At 36.1% G+C, this 20,666-nt stretch overlaps 1 protein-coding gene across 1 annotated transcript in view; it reads left to right on the forward strand.

Annotated features, from left to right (window-relative positions):
- Positions 1 to 20,666, forward strand: part of TINAG (tubulointerstitial nephritis antigen) — a 99,867-nt gene that overhangs the window by 36,266 nt on the left and 42,935 nt on the right. The window contains exons 6-9 of the mRNA XM_059178283.1: positions 5,130 to 5,280; positions 7,709 to 7,889; positions 9,537 to 9,582; positions 12,787 to 12,910. Coding sequence (XP_059034266.1) covers positions 5,130 to 5,280; positions 7,709 to 7,889; positions 9,537 to 9,582; positions 12,787 to 12,910 — 502 coding nt within the window. The remainder of the gene's footprint in view (positions 1 to 5,129; positions 5,281 to 7,708; positions 7,890 to 9,536; positions 9,583 to 12,786; positions 12,911 to 20,666) is intronic.

The following is a 20,666-nucleotide window of genomic DNA, read 5'->3' on the forward strand; positions in this document are numbered from 1 at the left end:
TAATCTCTCCTTCTATTTTCAATGATAGCCTAGCTGGATATAGTATTCTTGGCTGCATGTTTTTCTCGTTTAGTGCTCTGAAAATATCATGCCAAATCTTTCTGGCCTGCCAGGTCTCTGTGGATAAGTCAGCTGCCAATCTAATATTTTTACCATTGTATGTTACAGACTTCTTTTCCCGGGCTGCTTTCAGGATTTTCTCTTTGTCATTGAGACTTGTAAATTTTACTATTAGGTGACGGGGTGTGGGCCTATTCTTATTGATTTTGAGGGGCGTTCTCTGAACCTCCTGAATTTTGATGCTCGTTCCCTTTGCCATATTGGGGAAATTCTCCCCAATAATTCTCTCCAGTATAGCTTCTGCTCCCCTCTCTCTTTCTTCTTCTTCTGGAATCCCAATTATTCTAATGTTGTTTTGTCTTATGGTGTCACTTATCTCTCGAATTCTCCCCTCGTGGTCCAGTAGCTGTTTGTCCCTCTTTTGCTCACCTTCTTTATTCTCTGTCATTTGGTCTTCTATATCACTAAATCTTTCTTCTGCCTCATTTATCCTAGCAGTCAGAGCCTCCATTTTTGATTGCACCTCATTAATAGCTTTTTTGATTTCACCTTGGATAGATTTTAGTTCTTTTATTTCTCCAGAAAGGGCTTTTATATCTCTTGAGAGGGTTTCTCTAATATCTTCCATGCCTTTTTCGAGCCCGGCTAGAACCTTGAGAATTGTCATTCTGAACTCTAGATCTGACATATTACCGATGTCTGTATTGATTAGGTCCCTAGCCTTCGGTACTGCCTCTTGTTCTTTTTTTTGTGTTGAATTTTTATGTCTTGTCATTTTGTCCAGATAAGAGTAAATGAAGGGGCAAGTAAAATACTAAAAGGGTGGCAACAACCCCAGGAAAATATGCTTTAACCAAATTAGAAGAGATCCAAAATCGTGAGTGGGGAGAAAGGGGATAAAAAGAGGTTCAAAAAGGAAGAAAGAAAAAAAAAAAAAAGAAAAGAAAAAAAAAAAGAAAAGAAAAGAAAAGAATTTTTAAAAAAAGAAAACACCTAAGAAATATGTAAGAAAGAAAAAATATATATATTAGATAAACTAGTAAAAAATCGTTAAAAAAGAAAAAGGTAACAGTTAAAAAAAAAAATTTTACCCGAAGGCGAGAAAAAAAAAAAATGAAAAAGAAAAAATCAAATTAACTGCAAGACTAAAAAAAATCCCAGGAAAAAAGCCATGAGTTCCGTGTTTGGCTTTCTCCTCCTCTGGAATTCTGCTGCTCTCCTTGGTATTGAAACCGCACTCCTTGGTAGGTGAACTTGGTCTCGGCTGGATTTCTTGTTGATCTTCTGGGGGAGGGGCCTGGTGTAGTGATTCTCAAGTGTCTTTGCCCCAGGCGGAATTACACCGCCCTTACCCGGGGCCGGGGTGAGTAATCTGCTCGGGTTTGCTTTCAGGAGCTTTTGTTACCTGAGCGCTTTCCGTAGAGTTCTGGAGGACGGGAATACAAATGGCGGCCTCCTGGTCTCCGGCCCGGAGTAGCCGAGAGCCCAGGGCCCCACTCCTCAGTGGGCCCTCAGAGAACAGCGCCCAGTTACTCCCGTCTGCCTGACCTCCGGCCGCGCTCCGAGCTCACCGAGCCTGCGACCGGTTCAAGGTAACACCGAGCTGCGAGCTTACTGTCGGCTCTGTCTCTGTAGCCGGCTTTCCCGTTCCAATACCCGCAAACTCTGCGACTCTCAGACACCCCCGATTCTTCTGTGACCCTGCGGGACCTGAGGCCACGCTGACCCCGCGTGGGTTTCGCCCCGGTTTAGCCTCTGGAGCGATGTCTCTCAGCGGAACAGACTTTTAAAAGTCCTGATTTTGTGCACGGTTGCTCCGCTGCTTGCCGGGAGCCGGCCCCTCCCCCTGGGGTCTATCTTCCCGTCGCTTTGGATTCACTTCTCCGCCGGTCCTACCTTTCAGAAAGTGGTTGTTTTTCTGTTTCCAGAATTGCTGTTCTTCTTCTCTTCGATCTGCCGATGGATTTTCAGGTGTTTGCAATCTTTAGATAAGCTATCTAGCTGATCTCCGGCTAGCTGAAGCAGTCTCAGCTTGCTACTTCTCCGCCATCTTGACTCCTCCCCCCATTTGATCACTTATTAAGGATCCACATGGTGGTCCTGTTTGAGCCTTGCTTCACATGGGTAGGGAGATACTTAATCAGATAAATCATTTGTCATTTTGTGTTCATGTGGTTAATGTATTACACCTCTTAGGGGATATATAAGAATTTTGCTTTAAATGGAAGCTAGACCAGTATTTCTGAAGATATCTTAGGAAAGATGTTGCTGGTTAAATAGTGAGAGTAACATGCTAGTCTGATTTGGATGGTGTATTTTGGTGTCCCCAAGACATAGTCCCACGAATGGCCTTTGCCCAGGTTTATGTATGGATTTGTCTCCTACCTCATTCACCAAAACACCAGAAAGAGGGTTTTCAACACTTCTGTGATTTCAGATGACATGGTTTTTATATTGTGTATTCAGTATGACAAATCAAACTCATGCTGGTTTTTTTCTGAGTGTGTTAGGTAAAGAAAAGAATAAACTAGGTTCTTTTAAGAATCCATGTAACGGTGTCAGAAAATAATAGTTAAAACAAGAAAAAAAATGTTTTTCAAAGAAGCTAAAAGCTATTAGATGAGATGAAGAAGACATTTTAAAATATACATATATAAGAGAAAAATTAGACAGCCAAATACAATTTAAGGACGATGTCAGAGACTGAAGAGGTGAAAGAGTTTGAAATGGGAGGCGTGATGCGTGTCACAGGCAAAGGTAGAGATATAATAAATAAGCAGTGTGTCTGAGACAGTGTGTCTCAGAGTTAAAGGCCAAAAATAGTTTTCAAAAGGAGGGTGGAAATCAAGTCACTGAGCTGAGTCATTCGTAAGTATTTCAAATGAATTTGGATTAAACATTCACTGAGATTCAGAAATGTTTGTCAAAGAGCAACATATTGTGTCCCATTGGAATTTAAAATATTTATCCTTGAGTTGAAATCTACAGATTCATGGGGTTGGGAGGGATCTTAGAATTCACATTTTTCAAGCCTTTGGTTTTCTAAAAAAGGTACAAGTAAATAAAACGACTCACCCTATCTCAGAAATGATCCTGGAAGCCAGGTTACTGATTCCTTGACTGCTGTTGTCCCAAGTAGTTTTTGAACTAGGGAATAGTTACACTAACATCTTAAAATTTACATTGGATTCTGAACCCTTGATCTGAAAGTCAAAGAATCAGAAATTTTCTCTTTTCTTTTATGAAAGGAGTTATTTTCTTTTTCTTTCTTTTTTTTTTTTTTTTTAGATTTTTTAAAAAAGATTTTATTTATTTATTTGACAGACAGAGATCACAAGTAGGCAGAGAGGCAGGCGGTGAGAAAGAGGAGGAAGCAGGCTCCCTGCCTAACAGATAGCTCTATGCGGGGCTCGATCCCAGGACCCTGGGATCATGACCTGAGCTGAAGGCAGAGACTTTAACCCACTGAGCCACCCAGGCGCCCAAGGAGTTATTTTCTTGAAAATAGCAGAGGTGATAGTAGAATGTCATCTGCTCTTATGAAATATATCCCAGCATAGTAAGAGGTGGGAATTGAGAAGGAAGTAGGAGGTTATAGACTGAACAGATATTGAACATTTAAAATGTTCCAAAATTGGACTACAGAATTGTACATATGCTATAGTTACATAAAAACCCTGTAAATACAGAAATATATATGTAAATGAATTATTTAAAAATGAATTATTTTAGAATAATTCTAAATTAGCTCCTTGAGAAGTTCCAGTATACAGACAATTTTAATGGGCAAAACTACAACTTTTTCTGAGAAAATTGGATGGATAAAGAAAGTTTACTTTTTTGCCTTTAATTAAAAGTAACTATGTTTAAATATTAAGAACAAACTATACCAGTTACCCAACAACCACAAAAATTTATACCAAAATTTTCCCAAGATCTCATCATTCGTATTAGTTTATCATGGTAGCATAATCAAAAAGATAATATAAGTAGTTTTCTGCTACTGGTGGGTTAATTTTGCTAGTTTATTTTTCTGTGAGTATAGCATTGTGATTCTTGTTCATCATTATAATTTCTAGTGCTTAGTACAGTGCCTGTCACCTCATAGACAGTCAATAAGAATGTATTGGGAAAAGGAATGAACTAATTAATGACAGCCATGGGTATTTTATATTGTTATCAAGTTATATCAAGTATAAACAAGGTGGATTCCATGTCTATGTAATATAGGATCATGATTTCCAAAAGTATTATAAACGTGTGCTGTTAGTTTTTAGATTTTTTATAAGATTCATATTAGTATAGATTAATTTATGATAGGTGTTAAGAGTAACCAATCCAGATACTGGTTAAAAACCAAGCATTCAGTTTATTCCAATACAGATTATCAGATTAACTTGGATGAATTTCCAGTTAGTATTTCTATAAATTTTTCTGATTTCTTCCACTTAGTTGCACTCATTTCAAAATTTATATGTTTATCCATGATTATATGTAAGGTACAGGAGTTACAAATGTAAATGAGGCATGATTCTTGCCCTCAAGGAGTTTCACTTGACAGATTTCTTTTTTTCTTTTTTCTTTTTTTTTTAAGATTTTATTTATTTATTTGAGAGAGAGAGACAGTGAGAGAGAGCATGAGTGAGGAGAAGGTCAGAGGGAGAAGCAGACTCCCCATGGAGCTGGGAGCCCGATGTGGGATTCGATCCTGCAATTCTGGGATCATGACCTGAGCCGAAGGCAGTCGTCCAACCAACTGAGCCACCCAGGCATCCCAACTTGACAGATTTCTTAATGAAAAATTCATATGTGTATAAAACATGAAAGGAACAAGGGACTAGAAAAGTTTTTGCAGTCAATAAGACAATTGAACAAACCAAAACTGGATAAAAATTATGACTGAAATTGTGATCCAGTTGACTTTGCTGGAATACAGAGATATACTACTGACAATGGTTTTAATTTTAAATTACATAAAATTCTGAAGACTAGGATTCAAAAGAACTTATGTAAATTATTAAAAATGCCACGTGCTATTTGAATATTAACCAGTATTCTGTTTGAAACAGGTGTGGCAGCTGACCGAATAGCAATTCAGTCCAAAGGTCGCTACACAGCCAACCTATCTCCTCAGAATCTGATCTCCTGCTGTGCCAAGAACCGACATGGATGCAATAGTGGAAGCATTGATAGGGCTTGGTGGTTCCTGAGAAAACGTGGGTAAATAGCTACCTGACATATGTTTCTAGGATTCTTATGAGTTCGTTTGGGGTTAGAATAAGGAAAAAAATAAATTGTAAGATTTTTACTAAAAAAATATGTATATATATGCTACACCTATTTAAATATGTGCATTACCTTTAAATATATAAATATATTTGGTTATCTACCAGGATTACAAGCTATTGGAAGTGATTATTTGAATAATAGTGATAGTGATTGATAGTGATAGTGATTATTTGAAGAATGTATACATTCCAGACTAAATTAATGGAAAGGCTCAAGTAAGCATTGTCTTCTTGTTGCTCTGTGCTAAATGGCTCTACTGAGTCGCAGTGGGAATAGAGTCATTGGCATTGTTGATACCCTGAATGAGTCTTTGCGTTACGCAGGTAGATGGATAATGCTAGGTAAAAATTAAATGAAGAATAAGAGGAATAAAATAAAGAATATATAGTTGCCTCAACTTATCAACATCACTAAGTGTCACTGTCCCATTCAGTGGGAAAAGGCAGGCTGTATTTCCTTACTCGCATGTAGTCTGATACCTATTGCATCCTCATATCTATTGTAAGAGATAATCTACGTAAAAGCTAAGTAATTTGGGTAAGGAAACTGCAGCTGATATCTAGTAGTATACATATGTACTGCTCACCTGTCCTTTTATCATCCACTGAGTACTCTAAATTTGCTACAGAAGAGTCAGTTGCAATGAAAGCATGGATGTCAGCTATTGATGGGTAGCAATAAATTTCTTTAAAAACATTTCATACATTTTGCTTAATAATGTGGTGATTAGAATGAACAACTTGGGCTGATACCTTCCTGGTATAGAAGTGCTTGGACGGCTTCTGTTTTGAAAAATGACAAAAATTAATAGAAGCTATAGAAGAAGCTCAGAAATAGAAATTAACATTGAGACCCAACTAAATCTTACTGTGTTGGTCTTCTCAGGTTACCATAACAAAATGCCATAGACTGGGGAGCATAAACAATAGGCCTTAATTTCCCATAGTTCTAACGGCTGAGAAGTCCAAGATCAAGATATTAGCTGAATTAGTCCTGAAGAGAAACCTCTTCTCATTTGCCTTTTTGTTGTGTCCTCACGTGGTGGAAAGAGAGTGCTAGTGTCTCTTTCCCTTCTTGTAAAGGGCACGAATGTCAGTTCGCCCATCACTTCATTTAAAACTAATTATCTCAAAGGCCCCTCCAAACACAATTACATTAGGTGTTGGGGGATTCAATACATGAATTTTGGGTGACACAATTCAAGCTACAGCACTGATTATCCCAAAGTTTAATGCAAGAATTTTTGGAAGTATTCATAGTCTTTAATGACTTTGCTTTCATCATGCTCCTTGTTCAGATTCTCTTACTCTCTTGAACACTACTAAATTTTTCTGAAGCAATCCTATTGGATATTTCTATGGCCAATTCAAATTGAATATATATATATATATATATATATATATATATATATATATGATCAAATTTTTTTGAACTTGGGATATTTATTTATTTTTTTAATTCCTCAAAAAATTTTTTAATTTTTATTAACATATAATGTATTATTTGCCCCAGGAGTACAGGCCTGTGAGTCATCAGGCTTACACATTTCACAGCACTCACCATAGCACATATCCTCCCCGATGTCCATAACCCAGCCACCCTATCCCTACTCCCCTAACCCCCAACAACCCTCATATAAAATCAATTTTATGGCTTATTTTCCTTATGATCTTCTTCTATATTCAATAAATAACATTAGTTTTGGTTCCAAATAATTTGTACTTTTCTATGTTCGGTTTCAAAATCATTTTGTTTATTCTTTTGTACAATGTATGTGTCTGATAACTTTCTACTCTATTAACTTTTAACAATATCTTAGTGTATAGTATTTCTCCCAAAATATGCTGAACCACAGAAACATATTGAACAATTGAAATCCCATGAGGAGTTATTTATAACTCAATAATAATTTAAAAATAAAACAAAGAACAAAACATCCCTAATTATAATACTTACATCATTGATCAAAATACCCCATCTCAACATAATAAAATCATTGTCTTTTTCACATTAAACTTGGTTTTTCTACATTATAATTATAGATACAGGATGAAGTCCTGCCCCTATTAATATTACCACAGATTTATTGGCAGTCACTTTTCATCTTTAGGAAGCTCTGTACCGTAGATAAATTATTTATTAAAATGGATTGAAACAAGACTTTTAAAATTACAATAAAAATGAGGGGGCAGGGAAGAGTACAATATATTGAACTGGTATGTTGGAATTAATTCACATTTTGAATGTTACACATGTGAGCAGTTAGGAAAATTTATAAATGTTTAATTCAGTAAAATTGCATATAGATAGTATATTACAGCATTTTCCTAAGTATTACTTCTTTGCTAATTCCTCATAGACTGGTATCCCATGCATGCTATCCACTTTTCAAGGACCAAAATGCTACCAATGATGGCTGCGCCATGGCAAGTAGGTCTGATGGGCGTGGAAAACGGCATGCCACAAAGCCATGTCCCAACAACATCGAGAAATCGAACAGAATCTACCAATGTTCTCCTCCATACAGAGTGTCCTCCAATGTAAGTCTAAATGGCAAGAATTAATAATGATTAACTTTCTCAAAAAGATATAGCTCTGCTGTTATTAAAACTCTTTAAAAACTATTATATTCTAAAGTAATGCTAGTTTTCAGAAATAATTTTTATATTCCTAAAGTGTCTATTAAAGGTTTTCAGATTTCTGATCTTTGTATTATTAACAGCATGAATAATTATGTGACATATATTTACATACTTGACAAATAAAAGCTAAATCGGGGTGCCTGGGTGGCTCAGTGGGTTAAAGGCTCTGCCTTCAGCTCAGGTCATGATCTAGAGTACTGGGATCAAGCCCCACATGGGGCTCCCTGCTCAGCGGGGAGCCTATTTCCTCCTCTCTCTCTGCCTGCCTCTCTGCCTTGTGATCTCTGTCTGTCAAATAAATAAACAATCTTAAAAAAAAAAAAGCTAAATCATACCTTTTTTTACTGACTTTATGGCAGTAATAGTTCATTGTGCTAATCCTTTGCCTTACTCCACAAAATAATTGAAGTAGACATAGCCATTATGGGAAAATGACTCCCTTAGATTCTAGTTTTTCATGTTGAAATCCTGGATAAATTTTACTTCATCATATCGGTGTTACCCAGACCTCACTTTCAGAATATCTGGAATTTCAGTGGCTTTCAGTTACCTACAGAATATGGTTTAGTTACCTACAGACTATGGCATATAGGTCTTCTATGATTTGGTTCTTACCTACTGCCTTTACAGACTTTTGTCCTTTCTGCATATGCCCTTCCACCTGCTCGTGAGGCTCCTGATAAACAGGACTACTGTCTGCTCCCTAGACACATCGTGCTCTCTCATGCTTGTCTGCTTAGGCAGGTGATGATTCCACTGACCCATGTTGGTTATCCCACCTATTTCCATCGGTAGAATCCCACACATGGGTCAAGGCCCAGGTTAAAACTTCATCTCCTCTATGGCCTTTCCTTGACTCCTACACAGGATTACTTTTCCTTTTCATTTGCATCCCTGGGAACTTGGAGCTTATCTCTGTAATAGAACTTAATATATCATAATGCAATTAGTTACTGTCTGTCTACTCCACCAAAATGTAAACTCCTTGAGACAGGTGCAGGGTCAGTATTTGTTTCTGTCCTAGTCTTTTGTATATACTCTGTGATCAATGCACATATGTGAATGAATGAATAAATGAATGACCTGCCTTTTTACTAAGGACTACATCACACAGTGGGTGACAACATAGAAATATTTATACACTATAGCCACACTGAGGACCTCACTAAACAATCATCTGGGGTTCTCGTGATCAAAAGAATGGAGATGACACAAATCTCCACTGATAAAACATGGTTTTAATTAATTATTTTTTATCTGTTTATTAATTATTTTTTATCTATTACTTTATTTCTTCTTCATTCCAAAATTATCACCAGTGGAAAAAGTCAATGAAACAAATGGGTCTATCTTGTCTTTAGCAACTTAATGAATGTGCTGTTTCACACTAAGTATTTCAAGGTATTATTAAGAGTAAATTATAAGTGGTCAAATCACATTGGATTGTATAATTCTTAAACTGATTATGAAGCACCTAACATTATACACCAAACAATAGGTATAGTATGCTCTGATAATAATGTTTATTGATACTTTCCCTTCTAGGAAACTGAGATAATGAAAGAAATCATGCAAAATGGACCAGTTCAAGGTAAGTTTGGATGAAATATGGTTGTATCTTATTTCTTTAATAACAATATTACCTTGTAATTCATGCAAAAGGAACTTAATAAAAGACAGAAAATTTTTACTTTGGGTGTTCATAAAGGTTCAACAGTTTTAAGATCAGGGCAATTATAGGATATTCGCTACCTAATAACTTCATTATCTGCCATTTTATTTTAAGAAGATAGGCACATTCATTGAGTTCCTAAATAGTAATAACACATTTGATGAAAGTCTGCTGAGTCTTTCCAAAAGTGATCATGGGCCAAATAGACAATCAAACATGAAATGCTAAGTGGTAGAGCTCATTTAATTATTCAGTCATATTTAAGAATCATACATAGTATTAGAAATTTCCTCACCTTCACTCTAAAGGGATTAGGTAATGGATTGAAAAAAAAATCAAGCTTTAGCAGTAGAAAAAAAATCTAAATATTTTCCTTTTTCCATAAACTCAAAATAAATAATTCAGTGTGATTTTTGTGTTTTATAAAATGCCTTGTATTTTGATCAATTTTGTAGATGTGTTATGGCTAGTAAGTTAACAGTAAATAAGAAAATAATATACTGAATTTACATTAACTTTGATTTTTAAGATATCATTTGTGAGATGTAATTCCTCTGTTCACCTACCGAATTTTGTTTTGCACCACTGCAATGGATGAAGAAGATAGGTTTATAGAATATATTCCCTGTACTAAACATTGCCTGGAAGAGCATGGAAGAACAAAGCAAGTGAGGCCTAAAATAGAAGTTCAGGTTGTGAACATGTGAAAGCCCCCAAATATATTATCAGTGGAATGAATCATATAAATTTAAATGAACCAAAATTAAATTTAAAACATTTGATATACACCTAAGGAATTATTTGTCAACATCTGCTTTAGCTTTTCTGAATGCTGACCTAATTAGTACTGGTTCAGCATCTAGCAGGAATCACAGATTTTAAAGTGTTGGAATGATATTTATTGATCATTATCACCACTTAACATTTATTGAGAAACTAGAGCTTACACTAAACGTGTCCTGAAATTAATTCTAAAAATCCTGGGACCTTAAACAAAACCTGGACAAATGAAGAGAATTTTTTTTCCTTATAATAATGTAATTTTTATTAGGTGTTATAAGACTGGGGGAGTCATATGTAATTACATGCATGCTTCAGTAAATTAAGTTCATGTGACAAATTTAAAGGAGCACAGGCATTGGGAGTCAAGGCTGAATTCAAAATTCCACCTTTGACATTTGCTACTTAGAACGACTTTGAGCAAGTTATTTCAGTTCCCTGAATCTTCAAGTTATTGTATAACTGTTTCAAGTTTTTCTCTCTCTTTTAATGAGTCAGAAGAAATTTGGATCATAATTCTTTAAAACTGAGAGCCCCGGGGGTTTATTTCATAGTCAAGTACTTAAATGTTCATGAATTTCACATAATATATAAAAATAATCAAAAGTGAGAATCACAGTAAGAATCAAAAGATAAACATTTTAAAATAGTAGAGCTGAAATCTAAATTATTCAACGCCTGTGTTAAGAACGTACCTCCTGCCAGCCCGAGCCAGGAGTAGAAGATAGTGTTGCCATCAAGGTGAGCTCCATCCTGCCCTCGGCCTCCTGACAGTGCTGTGCGTATGCTTGCGACAGTTTTCCAAAAGCAAAATTGCACTACAGTAACTTATGTAGTTATGTCCTTATGGGCTCATCAGGTCTGTTTTGGTGTCAGAAACTGAAACAAGGAGCTACTTTCAAGTTAATTGTAATGATCTCTCTCCCATGCTGCTTCTGTCAGTACTGTTTCTCAGCAATGAAGCATATATTTTATTCCTGGTGCTTAAGGAGAGTTGAGAGGAGCTGAAGGGGTCAATGGTTCCACAAAAGAGAAAACCCACTAGCAGTATCTTCACATTTATATAAGTGCTGGTTGACTCGTCTTGCTGTAGATGCCACGTGATTGTCAGCACAGCATTGTCTGGGTTAACATACGGCATTTTCTCCTTACTCAGTCCAAAGAATGGAAAAGGCAATAGAATGTTGGGTAAATAACAGGGTGTACATTCATCTAAAATCTGTAGAATTAAAAATAAGTTTAGGTGTTGAAAGGAGAATGAAACAAGATCGGCATAAAGTACAGTTATATAAATTCTTAAAATCCTATGAGAATGTATTTTATTTATTTATTTTTGGGGGGATGTATTTAAAGTAGATAAAGAAGACCTAACTTATTTTAAGAATATTCAAACAGCATAAGAAAAAGCATGAAACATTGAAAAAGGAGATAAAAGGTGGAACATTAAAAAGTTATACATGACTTTGGAGTAGAAGTTTCATTTTAGGATCTGTCAAATACTTGTGACCTTAATTTTTTTTTTAATTAAAAAAAAAAAAAACGTGCCAAACTAATATAGACAAGCATTGTGCATTTATCACAGTATACTTACCTAGTCCCAACTAAAAATATTTTTAATTCATGTCTTCTGCAAATTTAGTCTTTACCCTGAGTTGTCTAAGCCCTTCAACAAAACAGCACACGATATAGAAAAAAGAAATGAAAAAAAGCAAAAAAAAAAAAAAAAAAGACAGAATCTAGGTGAGGGTATGAAGGAGAGCTTTATCAAATTTAAGCTTTTACTTTCTTAAGAATACAACAGTGGCTTAGCTCTCCAGACCTGGGAGGATGAAGTTTTGCCAGAGTATCCTTTGGCCAAAGGTTTGCTTTTTATTCAAACTCACCAAGAAAAGGTTTGCATTTATTTCCAAGGATTAAGGACAATTTAAGCCCTGTTTGCTAGGTTCACCTTTCACTGCTAGCTTAATTGGAATTTAAGAGGCTCCTGGTGAAGTCCAAGGTTAATGAAGAAATAGCAATCACCAGCCAAGTGCACTGGGGCCTCTCTGCAAGGGTCTGAATTCCTGGTAACAATGGTACTGTCAATTAAGAATAGATGGTGTTTTAAAGGTATAATATGTACTTAAGTAATATCCTAAGTAGCTAAAAGTTGTTTTTGTAAGAGAACAAAAACAAAAAATTGCAGCAATTAAATCAAGTAGGAAAGAAAATTAGGCTGAGTTGCAAAGTCCCTCCTTAGATTCTCCTCCTGGCAATTTAACCATTGATTGTTCTGTGAGAATTTCTAGAGATTTTAAAAGAGATTTGTTTAAAACTCTTTCATTCTGTTGGGTTTTATTTTAGCCATAATGCAAGTCCATGAGGATTTCTTCCATTATAAGACAGGGATATATAGGCATGTTACCAGAACAAATGAAGAAGCAAGCAAATATCGAAAGTTCCAGACACATGCAGTCAAACTCACTGGGTAAGGCAATTTCTTAAAAATCTTCATTTAATGCTTTTGGAAAATGAAACTGAACATACATGTGCATACAGGTATCAGAATTCTCCTTGGTATGAAAGAGTTCCTTACAAATTAAAAGTTATCCAAACCTGGACACTATTTACTCATTATTTTAAAGTCTGCTTAAAGGGTAACTCAATATTCTGGAAAAGATGATCTCTCTCTCAGTTGTGAGTTTGTTCTAAAAATCTGTTTTAAGGACAAGGGAAATATATTATTGGAATAAATTCCGCATATGGCATAAGCAGGGGAAAAGTACAAACCCAGAGTATATTAGGATTTGGAAAGAAGGTTTTAGACAGAATTATGAATGGAAGTGATTAGCAGGAAGAAATAAAAAATAGGGTCACCTTTAATTCAGTACAAAAATATTTTTTGTATTTCTTTGAGCATTTTAGAAATTACACTTAGCAAATTGTGGGTAAAATACATTCATCTCTACCAGGGCAAGAAATAGCTTCAAAATTGGTTTGCATTATGAGTAAGTAGTTTCATAAATAGACTGTACTCAAAAGAGAGTGTGGTCATCTGAGACCACTTTCCCCAGTGCTTTTTCCAGCTCATTCTGACTTTGCCCTGTCTTTAAGACCTTTCTCCTAATGTCTCAGTTCAACTCCAACAAAATGCTACAGGAAATGTTTCTGGGTCTTTTTTTTTTTTTTTTTCATTTTTATCCAAATTCTCACTTTTCTCACTTCCATCATGATAAATGTAAATGACTTTGTTCCTACTGAACATGTCCTTCCTGTCGAAATTTGATTAAATCATGCTTATACATCTCCTCACTTCGACTCCTCTTATGCATCTTATATTTATTACTGGTATGATTCTTAATATATTACAGGCTTATAGAATTTACATTCTGCTCCGAAACTATAATACTAATAGTTGTTTAAGCTTTATTGTGTATTAACGGAGTCAATGATAAGCAAATATTTTTATGATGGCTTTTCTGTCCTTGAGTTTAATTTTTATCCGTTATATTGTTGAATAATTTTGTTAAATTATTTTCCAGCAATTATTGTTTTAATTTATCATTTTTTAAATTAATTTTTTTTTTTTTTTTTTTTAGTCAAGAAGGACTCTTAATGCCTGTGCTCCCTAATTTCTTACATGTTTGAGAAAGTGTTTGTTTTCCTTTAATTCAAGAATACTACTATGCATAAAATTCGGGAACTACAGTTACTTCAGAACTTTGCCGATGTTGCTCCAGGGTTTCTGGCATTAAGTTTTCCTGCAGAAAAATCTCTGGCTAACCGAATGTTTCTGTCTCCTTAGAAGTGACATGACTTTTTCTATTTGAACACTCATACTTGTTTCTTTCATCCTTGAATTAAATATATTCACTTTTTAAAGTACATATTATACATATGTTGGATCTTCTATATCTCCTATTATCTTTTTAATAACATTTATACTATAAATTTATTTAGGTTTTGTTGTATATGATTTCTTTCTATATTGTCCCATCTATCCTTGAACATTTATTATATTTGGTGTTTATTCTCCAAATGGCTCTTGCCTCTGAAATATATTTTTTTAAATATTTAATTTATTTATTTTATAGACAGAGATCACAAGTAGGCAGAGAGGCAGGCAAAGAGAGAGGAAGAGAAGCTCCCTGCTGAGCAGAGAGCCCGATGCGGGGCTTGATCCCAGGGCCCTGGGATCATGACCTGAGCTGAAAGCAGAGGCTTTAACCCACTGAGCCACACAGGTGCCCTGTCTTTGAAATATTTCAAAAAATTTTTTTCTTTTCTCTTTCTTTTGATTGTCCTTCAAGCTATGGGTTAGAGAGTTCATATAATTTCTTTGAGTGTATGACTGACTTCTGTAGTATTTTTGAATAATTTTTTTGAGCTGTACATCTTTATGGGCTTTTCCTGCTTTCTTTTATAAAATTTAATCTTAAAGTTATGCATTTTACTATCATGTCCTCTCTTTCTAGTGCACTTTCTCTACCCACACCTCAAAAGTTCCTCAGCCCCATACGTACTGTCAATGAATTATGGCATTCCATCTGGCCACTATTCCATCCCTCTGCTTGAGGCTACACTTCCTTTCGTATCTAATTAAAATACCATGGCAAATCATTATACTCAATTATACATCTTGGACTCCTCTGGCCCTGCTTCATTAATCATACTTGCTTAGCAAAATCTCAACTCTGGTTAAATACTATTTGGCCTGTTTTTTGTTTAAATTGGGTTTATTTATTTATTTTTAAATTCCAGCATAGTTAGCATACAGTGTATATAGTTTTAGATGTAAAATATAATGATTCACCAGTTCTATACATTATCAGTGCTCATGAAGTTAAGTATATTCTTAACCACTTTACCTCTTTCACCCATTCTCCCACCCATCTCCTTTCTGGCAACCAGCAATTTTCTATATTTAAGAATCTGTTTTGTTGTGGTGGTGGTGGTTGTTGTTGGTGGTGGTCTCTTTATTTACTTTTTTAAAAAGATTTTATTTATTTGACAGATGCAGACCACAAGTAGGCAGAGAGGCAGGCAAAGAGAGAGGGGGGAAGCAGACTCCCCGCTGAGCAGAGAGCCTGATGCGGGGCTCGATCCCAGGATCCTGAGATCATGACCTGAGCGGAAGGCAGGGGCTTAACCCACTGAGCCACCCAGGCGTCCCATATTTTTTTTGCTTTTTAAATTCCACATATGAGTGAAATCATATAGTATTTGTCTTTCTCTGACTTATTTCACTTAGCATTATACTCCCTAGCTCCATCCATGCCATTATAAATGGTAAGATTTTATTCTTTTTATAGCTGAGTAATATCTTTTTTAAGCTGCGTAATTGTATGTATGTGTGTATATTTAATGTGTGTATTTAATGTGTGTGTATATAATGTGTATATACACACACACACGTATATGTGTATATATGTACGAATACACGTATATGTGTATATATGTGTGTGTGTGTGTGTATCCATTCGTCTACTGATATTATTATCCATTCATCTATTGATGGATACTGGGACTGCTTCCATATCTTGACTATTATAAGTAATGCTACAATAAACTTAGGGGTACATATATCTTTTCAAATTAATGTTTTTGTATTCTTTGGGTATATTCTCAGTAGTGGAATTTCTAGATCATATGGTAGTTCTATTTTTAACTTTTTGAGGAACCTCTGTACTCTTTACCACAGTGGCTGCATTGGTTTGCATTCCCATGCAAACCATTGCATGAGAGTTCCCATTTCTCCACATTCTCACTAGCACTTATTCTTTGTGTTTTTGATTTTAGCCATTCTGATAGGTGTGAGGTAATATCTCTTTCTGGTTTTGATTTGTATTTCCCTATCAGTGATGTTGAGCATCTTTTCATGTGTCTGTTAGCCATCTGTATGTCTTTTTTTTAAATTAAATTTATTTTTTTTCAGTGTTCCAAGTTTCACTGGTTATGCTTATGCACTACACCCAGTGCTCCATTCAATATATGCCCTCCTTAATACCCACCACCAGGCTCACCCAACCCCTGCACCTCCTCCCCTCCAAAACCCTTTGTTTGTTTCTCCGAGTCCACAGTCTCTCATGCTTCATCTCCTCCTCTAATTTCCCCCAATTCACTTTTCCTTTCCTTCTCCTAATGCCCTCTATGTTATTCCTTATGCTCCACAAGTAAGTGAAACCATATGATAATTGACTTTCTCTGCTTGACTTATTTCACTCAGCATAATCTCCTCCAGTCCTCTCCATGTTGATATAAGAGTTGGGTATTCATCCTTTCTGATGGCTGTGTAATATTCTATTGTATATATGGACCATATATTTTTTTAAATTTTTTTTAAATTTTAATTTTTTAAATTTATTTTCAATATAACAGTATTCATTGTTTTTGGACCACACCTAGTGCTCTATGCAATCTGTGCCCTCTCCAATACCCACCACTTGGTTCCCCCAACCTCCCACCCCCCTACCCCTTCAAACACCTCAGATTGTTTTTCAGAGTCCATAGTCTCTCATGATTCACCTCCCCTTCCAATTTCTCTCAACTCCCTTCTCCTCTCTAACTCCCCTTGTCCTCCATGCTATTTATTATGCTCCACAAATCAGTGAAACCATATGATAATTGACTCTCTCTGCTTGATTTATTTCACTCAGCATAATCTCTTCCAGTCCTGTCCATGTTGCTACAAAAGTTGGGTATTCATCCTTTCTGATGGAGGCATAATACTCCATAGTATATATGGATAATCTTCCTTATCCATTCGTCCGTTGAAGGGCATCTTTGTTCTTTCCACAGTTTGGTGACCGTGGCCATTGCTGCTATAAACATTGGGGTACAGATGGCCCTTCTTTTCAGTACATCTGTATCTTTGGGGTAAATACCCAGTAGTGCAATTGCAGGGTCATAGGGAAGCTCTACTTTCAATTTCTTGAGGAATCTCCACACTGTTCTCCAAAGTGGCTGCACCAACTTGCATTTCCACCAACAGTGTAAGAGGGTTCCCCTTTCTCCACATCCCCTCCAACTCATGTTGCTTCCTGTCTTGCTAATTTTGGCCATTCTAACTGGTGTAAGGTGGTATCTCAATGTGGTTTTAATTTGAATCTCCCTGATGGCTAGTGATGATGGACATTTTTTCATGTGTCTGCTAGCCATTTGTATGTCTTCATTGGAGAAGTGTCTGTTCATATCTTCTGCCCATTTTTGATATGATTATCTGTTTTGTGTGTGTTGAGTTTGAGAAGTTCTTTATAGATCCTGGATATCAACCTTTTGTCTGTACTGTCATTTGCAAATATCTTCTCCCATTCCGTGGGTTGGCTCTTTGTTTTCTTGATTGTTTCCTTCGCTGTGCAGAAGCTTTTGATTTTGATGAAGTCCCAAAAGTTCATCTTTGCTTTTGTTTTATTTGCCTTTGGAGACATATCTTGAAGGAAGTTGCTGTGGCTGATATCGAAGAGGTTACTGCCTATATTCTCCTCTAGGATTCTGATGGATTCCTGTCTCACATTGAGGTCTTTTATCCATTTTGAGTTTATCTTTGTGTATGGTATAAGAGAATGGTCGAGTTTCATTCTTCTACATATAGCTGTCCAATTTTCCCAGCACCATTTATTGAAGAGACTGTCTTTTTTCCACTGTATATTTTTTCCTGTTTTGTCAAAGATTATTTGACCATACAGTTGAGAGTCCATATCTGGACTCTCTACTCTGTTCCACTGGTCTATGTATCTGTTTTTATGCCAGTACCATGCTTTCTTGGTGATCACAGCTTTGTAGTAAAGCTTGAAATCAGGTAACGTGATGCCCCCAGTTTTATTTTTGTTTTTCAATATTTCCTTAGCGATTCGGGGTCTCTTCTGATTCCATACAAATTTTTGGATTATTTGCTCCAGCTCTTTGAAAAATACGGGTGGAATTTTAATCAGAATGGCATTAAAAGTATAGATTGCTCTAGGCAGTATAGACATTTTAACAATGTTTATTCTTCTGATCCAAGAGCATGGAATGGTCTTCCATCTTTTTGTGTCTTCTTCAATATCTTTCATGAGTGTTCTGTAGTTCCTTGAATACAGATCATTTACCTCTTTGGTTAGGTTTATTCCCAGGAATCTTATGGTTCTTGGTGCTATAGTAAATGGAATTGATTCTCTAATTTCCCTTTCTGTATTTTCATTGTTAGTATATAAAAAAGCCACTGATTTCTGTACATTGACTTTGTATCCTGCCACGTTGCTGAATTATTGTATGAGTTCTAGTAGTTTGGGGGTGGAGTCTTTTGGGCTTTCCATATAAAGAATCATGTCATCTGTGAAGAGAGTTTGACTTCTTCATTACCAATTTAGATACCTTTTATTTCTCTTTGTTGTCTGATTGCTGTTGCTAGGACTTCTAATACTATGTTGAACAAGAGTGTTGAGAGTGGGCATCCTTGTCGTGTTCCTGATCTCAACGGGAAGACTGCAAGCTTTTTCCCATTGAGGATGATATTTGCTGTGGGTCTTTCATAGGTAGATTTTATGAAGTTCAGGAATGTTCCCTCTATCCCTATACTTTGAAGTGTTTTAATCAGGAATGGATGCTGGATTTTGTCAAATGCCTTTTCTGCATCAATTGAGACGACCATATGGTTCTCTCTTCTCTTATTAATTTGTCCTATCACATTGATTGATTTGCAAATGTTGAACCATCCTTGTAGCCCAGGAATGAATTCCACTTGGTCATGGTGGATAATCCTTAATGTGCTGTTGGATCCTGTTTGCTAGCATCTTGTTGAGAATCTTAGCATCCATATTCATCAGTCATATTGGTCTGAAATTCACCTTTTTGGTAGGGTCTTTGCCTGGTTTGGGGATGAAGGTAATGCTGGCTTCATAGAAAGAGTTTGGAAATTTTCCTTCTGCTTCAATTTTTTGAAACAGCTTCAGGAGAATAGGTGTTATTTATTCTTTGAAAGTTTGGTAGAATTCCCCAGGGAATCCATCAGGTCCTGGGCTCTTGTTTTTTGGGAGGTTTTTGATCACTGCTTCAATCTCGTTACTAGATATTGGTCTATTCAGGTTGTCTATTTCTTCCTGGTTCAATTTTGGAAGTTTATAGTTTTCCAGGAAAGCATCCATTTCATCTAGGTTGCTTAGCTTATTGGCATATAACTGTTGATGATAACTTCTGATGATTGTTTCTACTTCATTGGTGTTAGTTGTGATCTTTCCCTTTTCATTCATAATTTTATGAATTTGGGCTTTCTCTCTTTTCTTTTGGATTAGTGTGGCCAATGGTTTATCAATCTTATTGATTCTTCCAAAAAACCAGCTTCTAGTTTCATTGATACGTTCTACTGTATCTCTGGTGTCTACCTCATTGATCCCAGCTCTAATCTTGATTATTTCCTTTCTTATGTGTGGAGTTGGTTTGATTTGTTGTTGATTCTCCAGTTCTTTAAGGTGTAGAGACAGCTGGTTTTCTGTATTTTTCAACTTTTTTGAGGGAGACTTGGATGGCTATGTATTTCCCCCTTAGGACCGTCTTTGCTGTATCCCATAGGTTTTGGACCAAGTGTCTTCATTCTCATTGGTTTCCATGAATTGGTTCTGTTCTTCTTTGATCTCCTGGTTGATCCAAGCATTCTTAAGCAAGGTGGTCTTTAGCTTCCAGGTGTTTGAGTTCCTTCCAAACTTTTCCTTGTGATTGAGCTCAAGTTTCAAAGCATTGTGATCTGAGAATGTGCAGGGAATAATCTCAGTCTTTTGGTATTGGTTGAGTCCTGATTTGTTACCCAGTGTGTGGTCTATTCTGGGGAAGGTTCCATGTGCACTTGAAAAGAATGAGTATTCTGTTGTTTTAGGGTGGAATGTTCTGTATATATCTATGAGGTCCATCTTGGACCATATCTTTTTTATCCATTTGTTTGTTGAAGGGCAACTTGGCTCTTTCTACAGTTTGGTGATTGTGGTCATTGCTGCTATGAAAATTGGGGTACATATGGCCCTTATTTCCAGTACATCTGTATCTCTGGGATAAATATCCAGTAGTGCAATTGCAGGGTTATAGGATAGCTCTATATTTAATTTCTTAAGGAATCTTCACACTGTTTTCCAAAGTGGCTATACCAACTTGCATTCCCACCAAGAGTGTAAGAGGGTTCCCATTTCTCCACATCCCCTCCAACACTTGTTGTTTCCTGTCTTGTTAATTTTGGCCATTCTAACTGGTGTAAGGTAGTATCTCAATGTGGTTTTGAT

Source organism: Mustela lutreola, chromosome 6 (assembly GCF_030435805.1).
Source record: "Mustela lutreola isolate mMusLut2 chromosome 6, mMusLut2.pri, whole genome shotgun sequence".
Lineage (NCBI taxonomy): Eukaryota > Metazoa > Chordata > Mammalia > Carnivora > Mustelidae > Mustela > Mustela lutreola.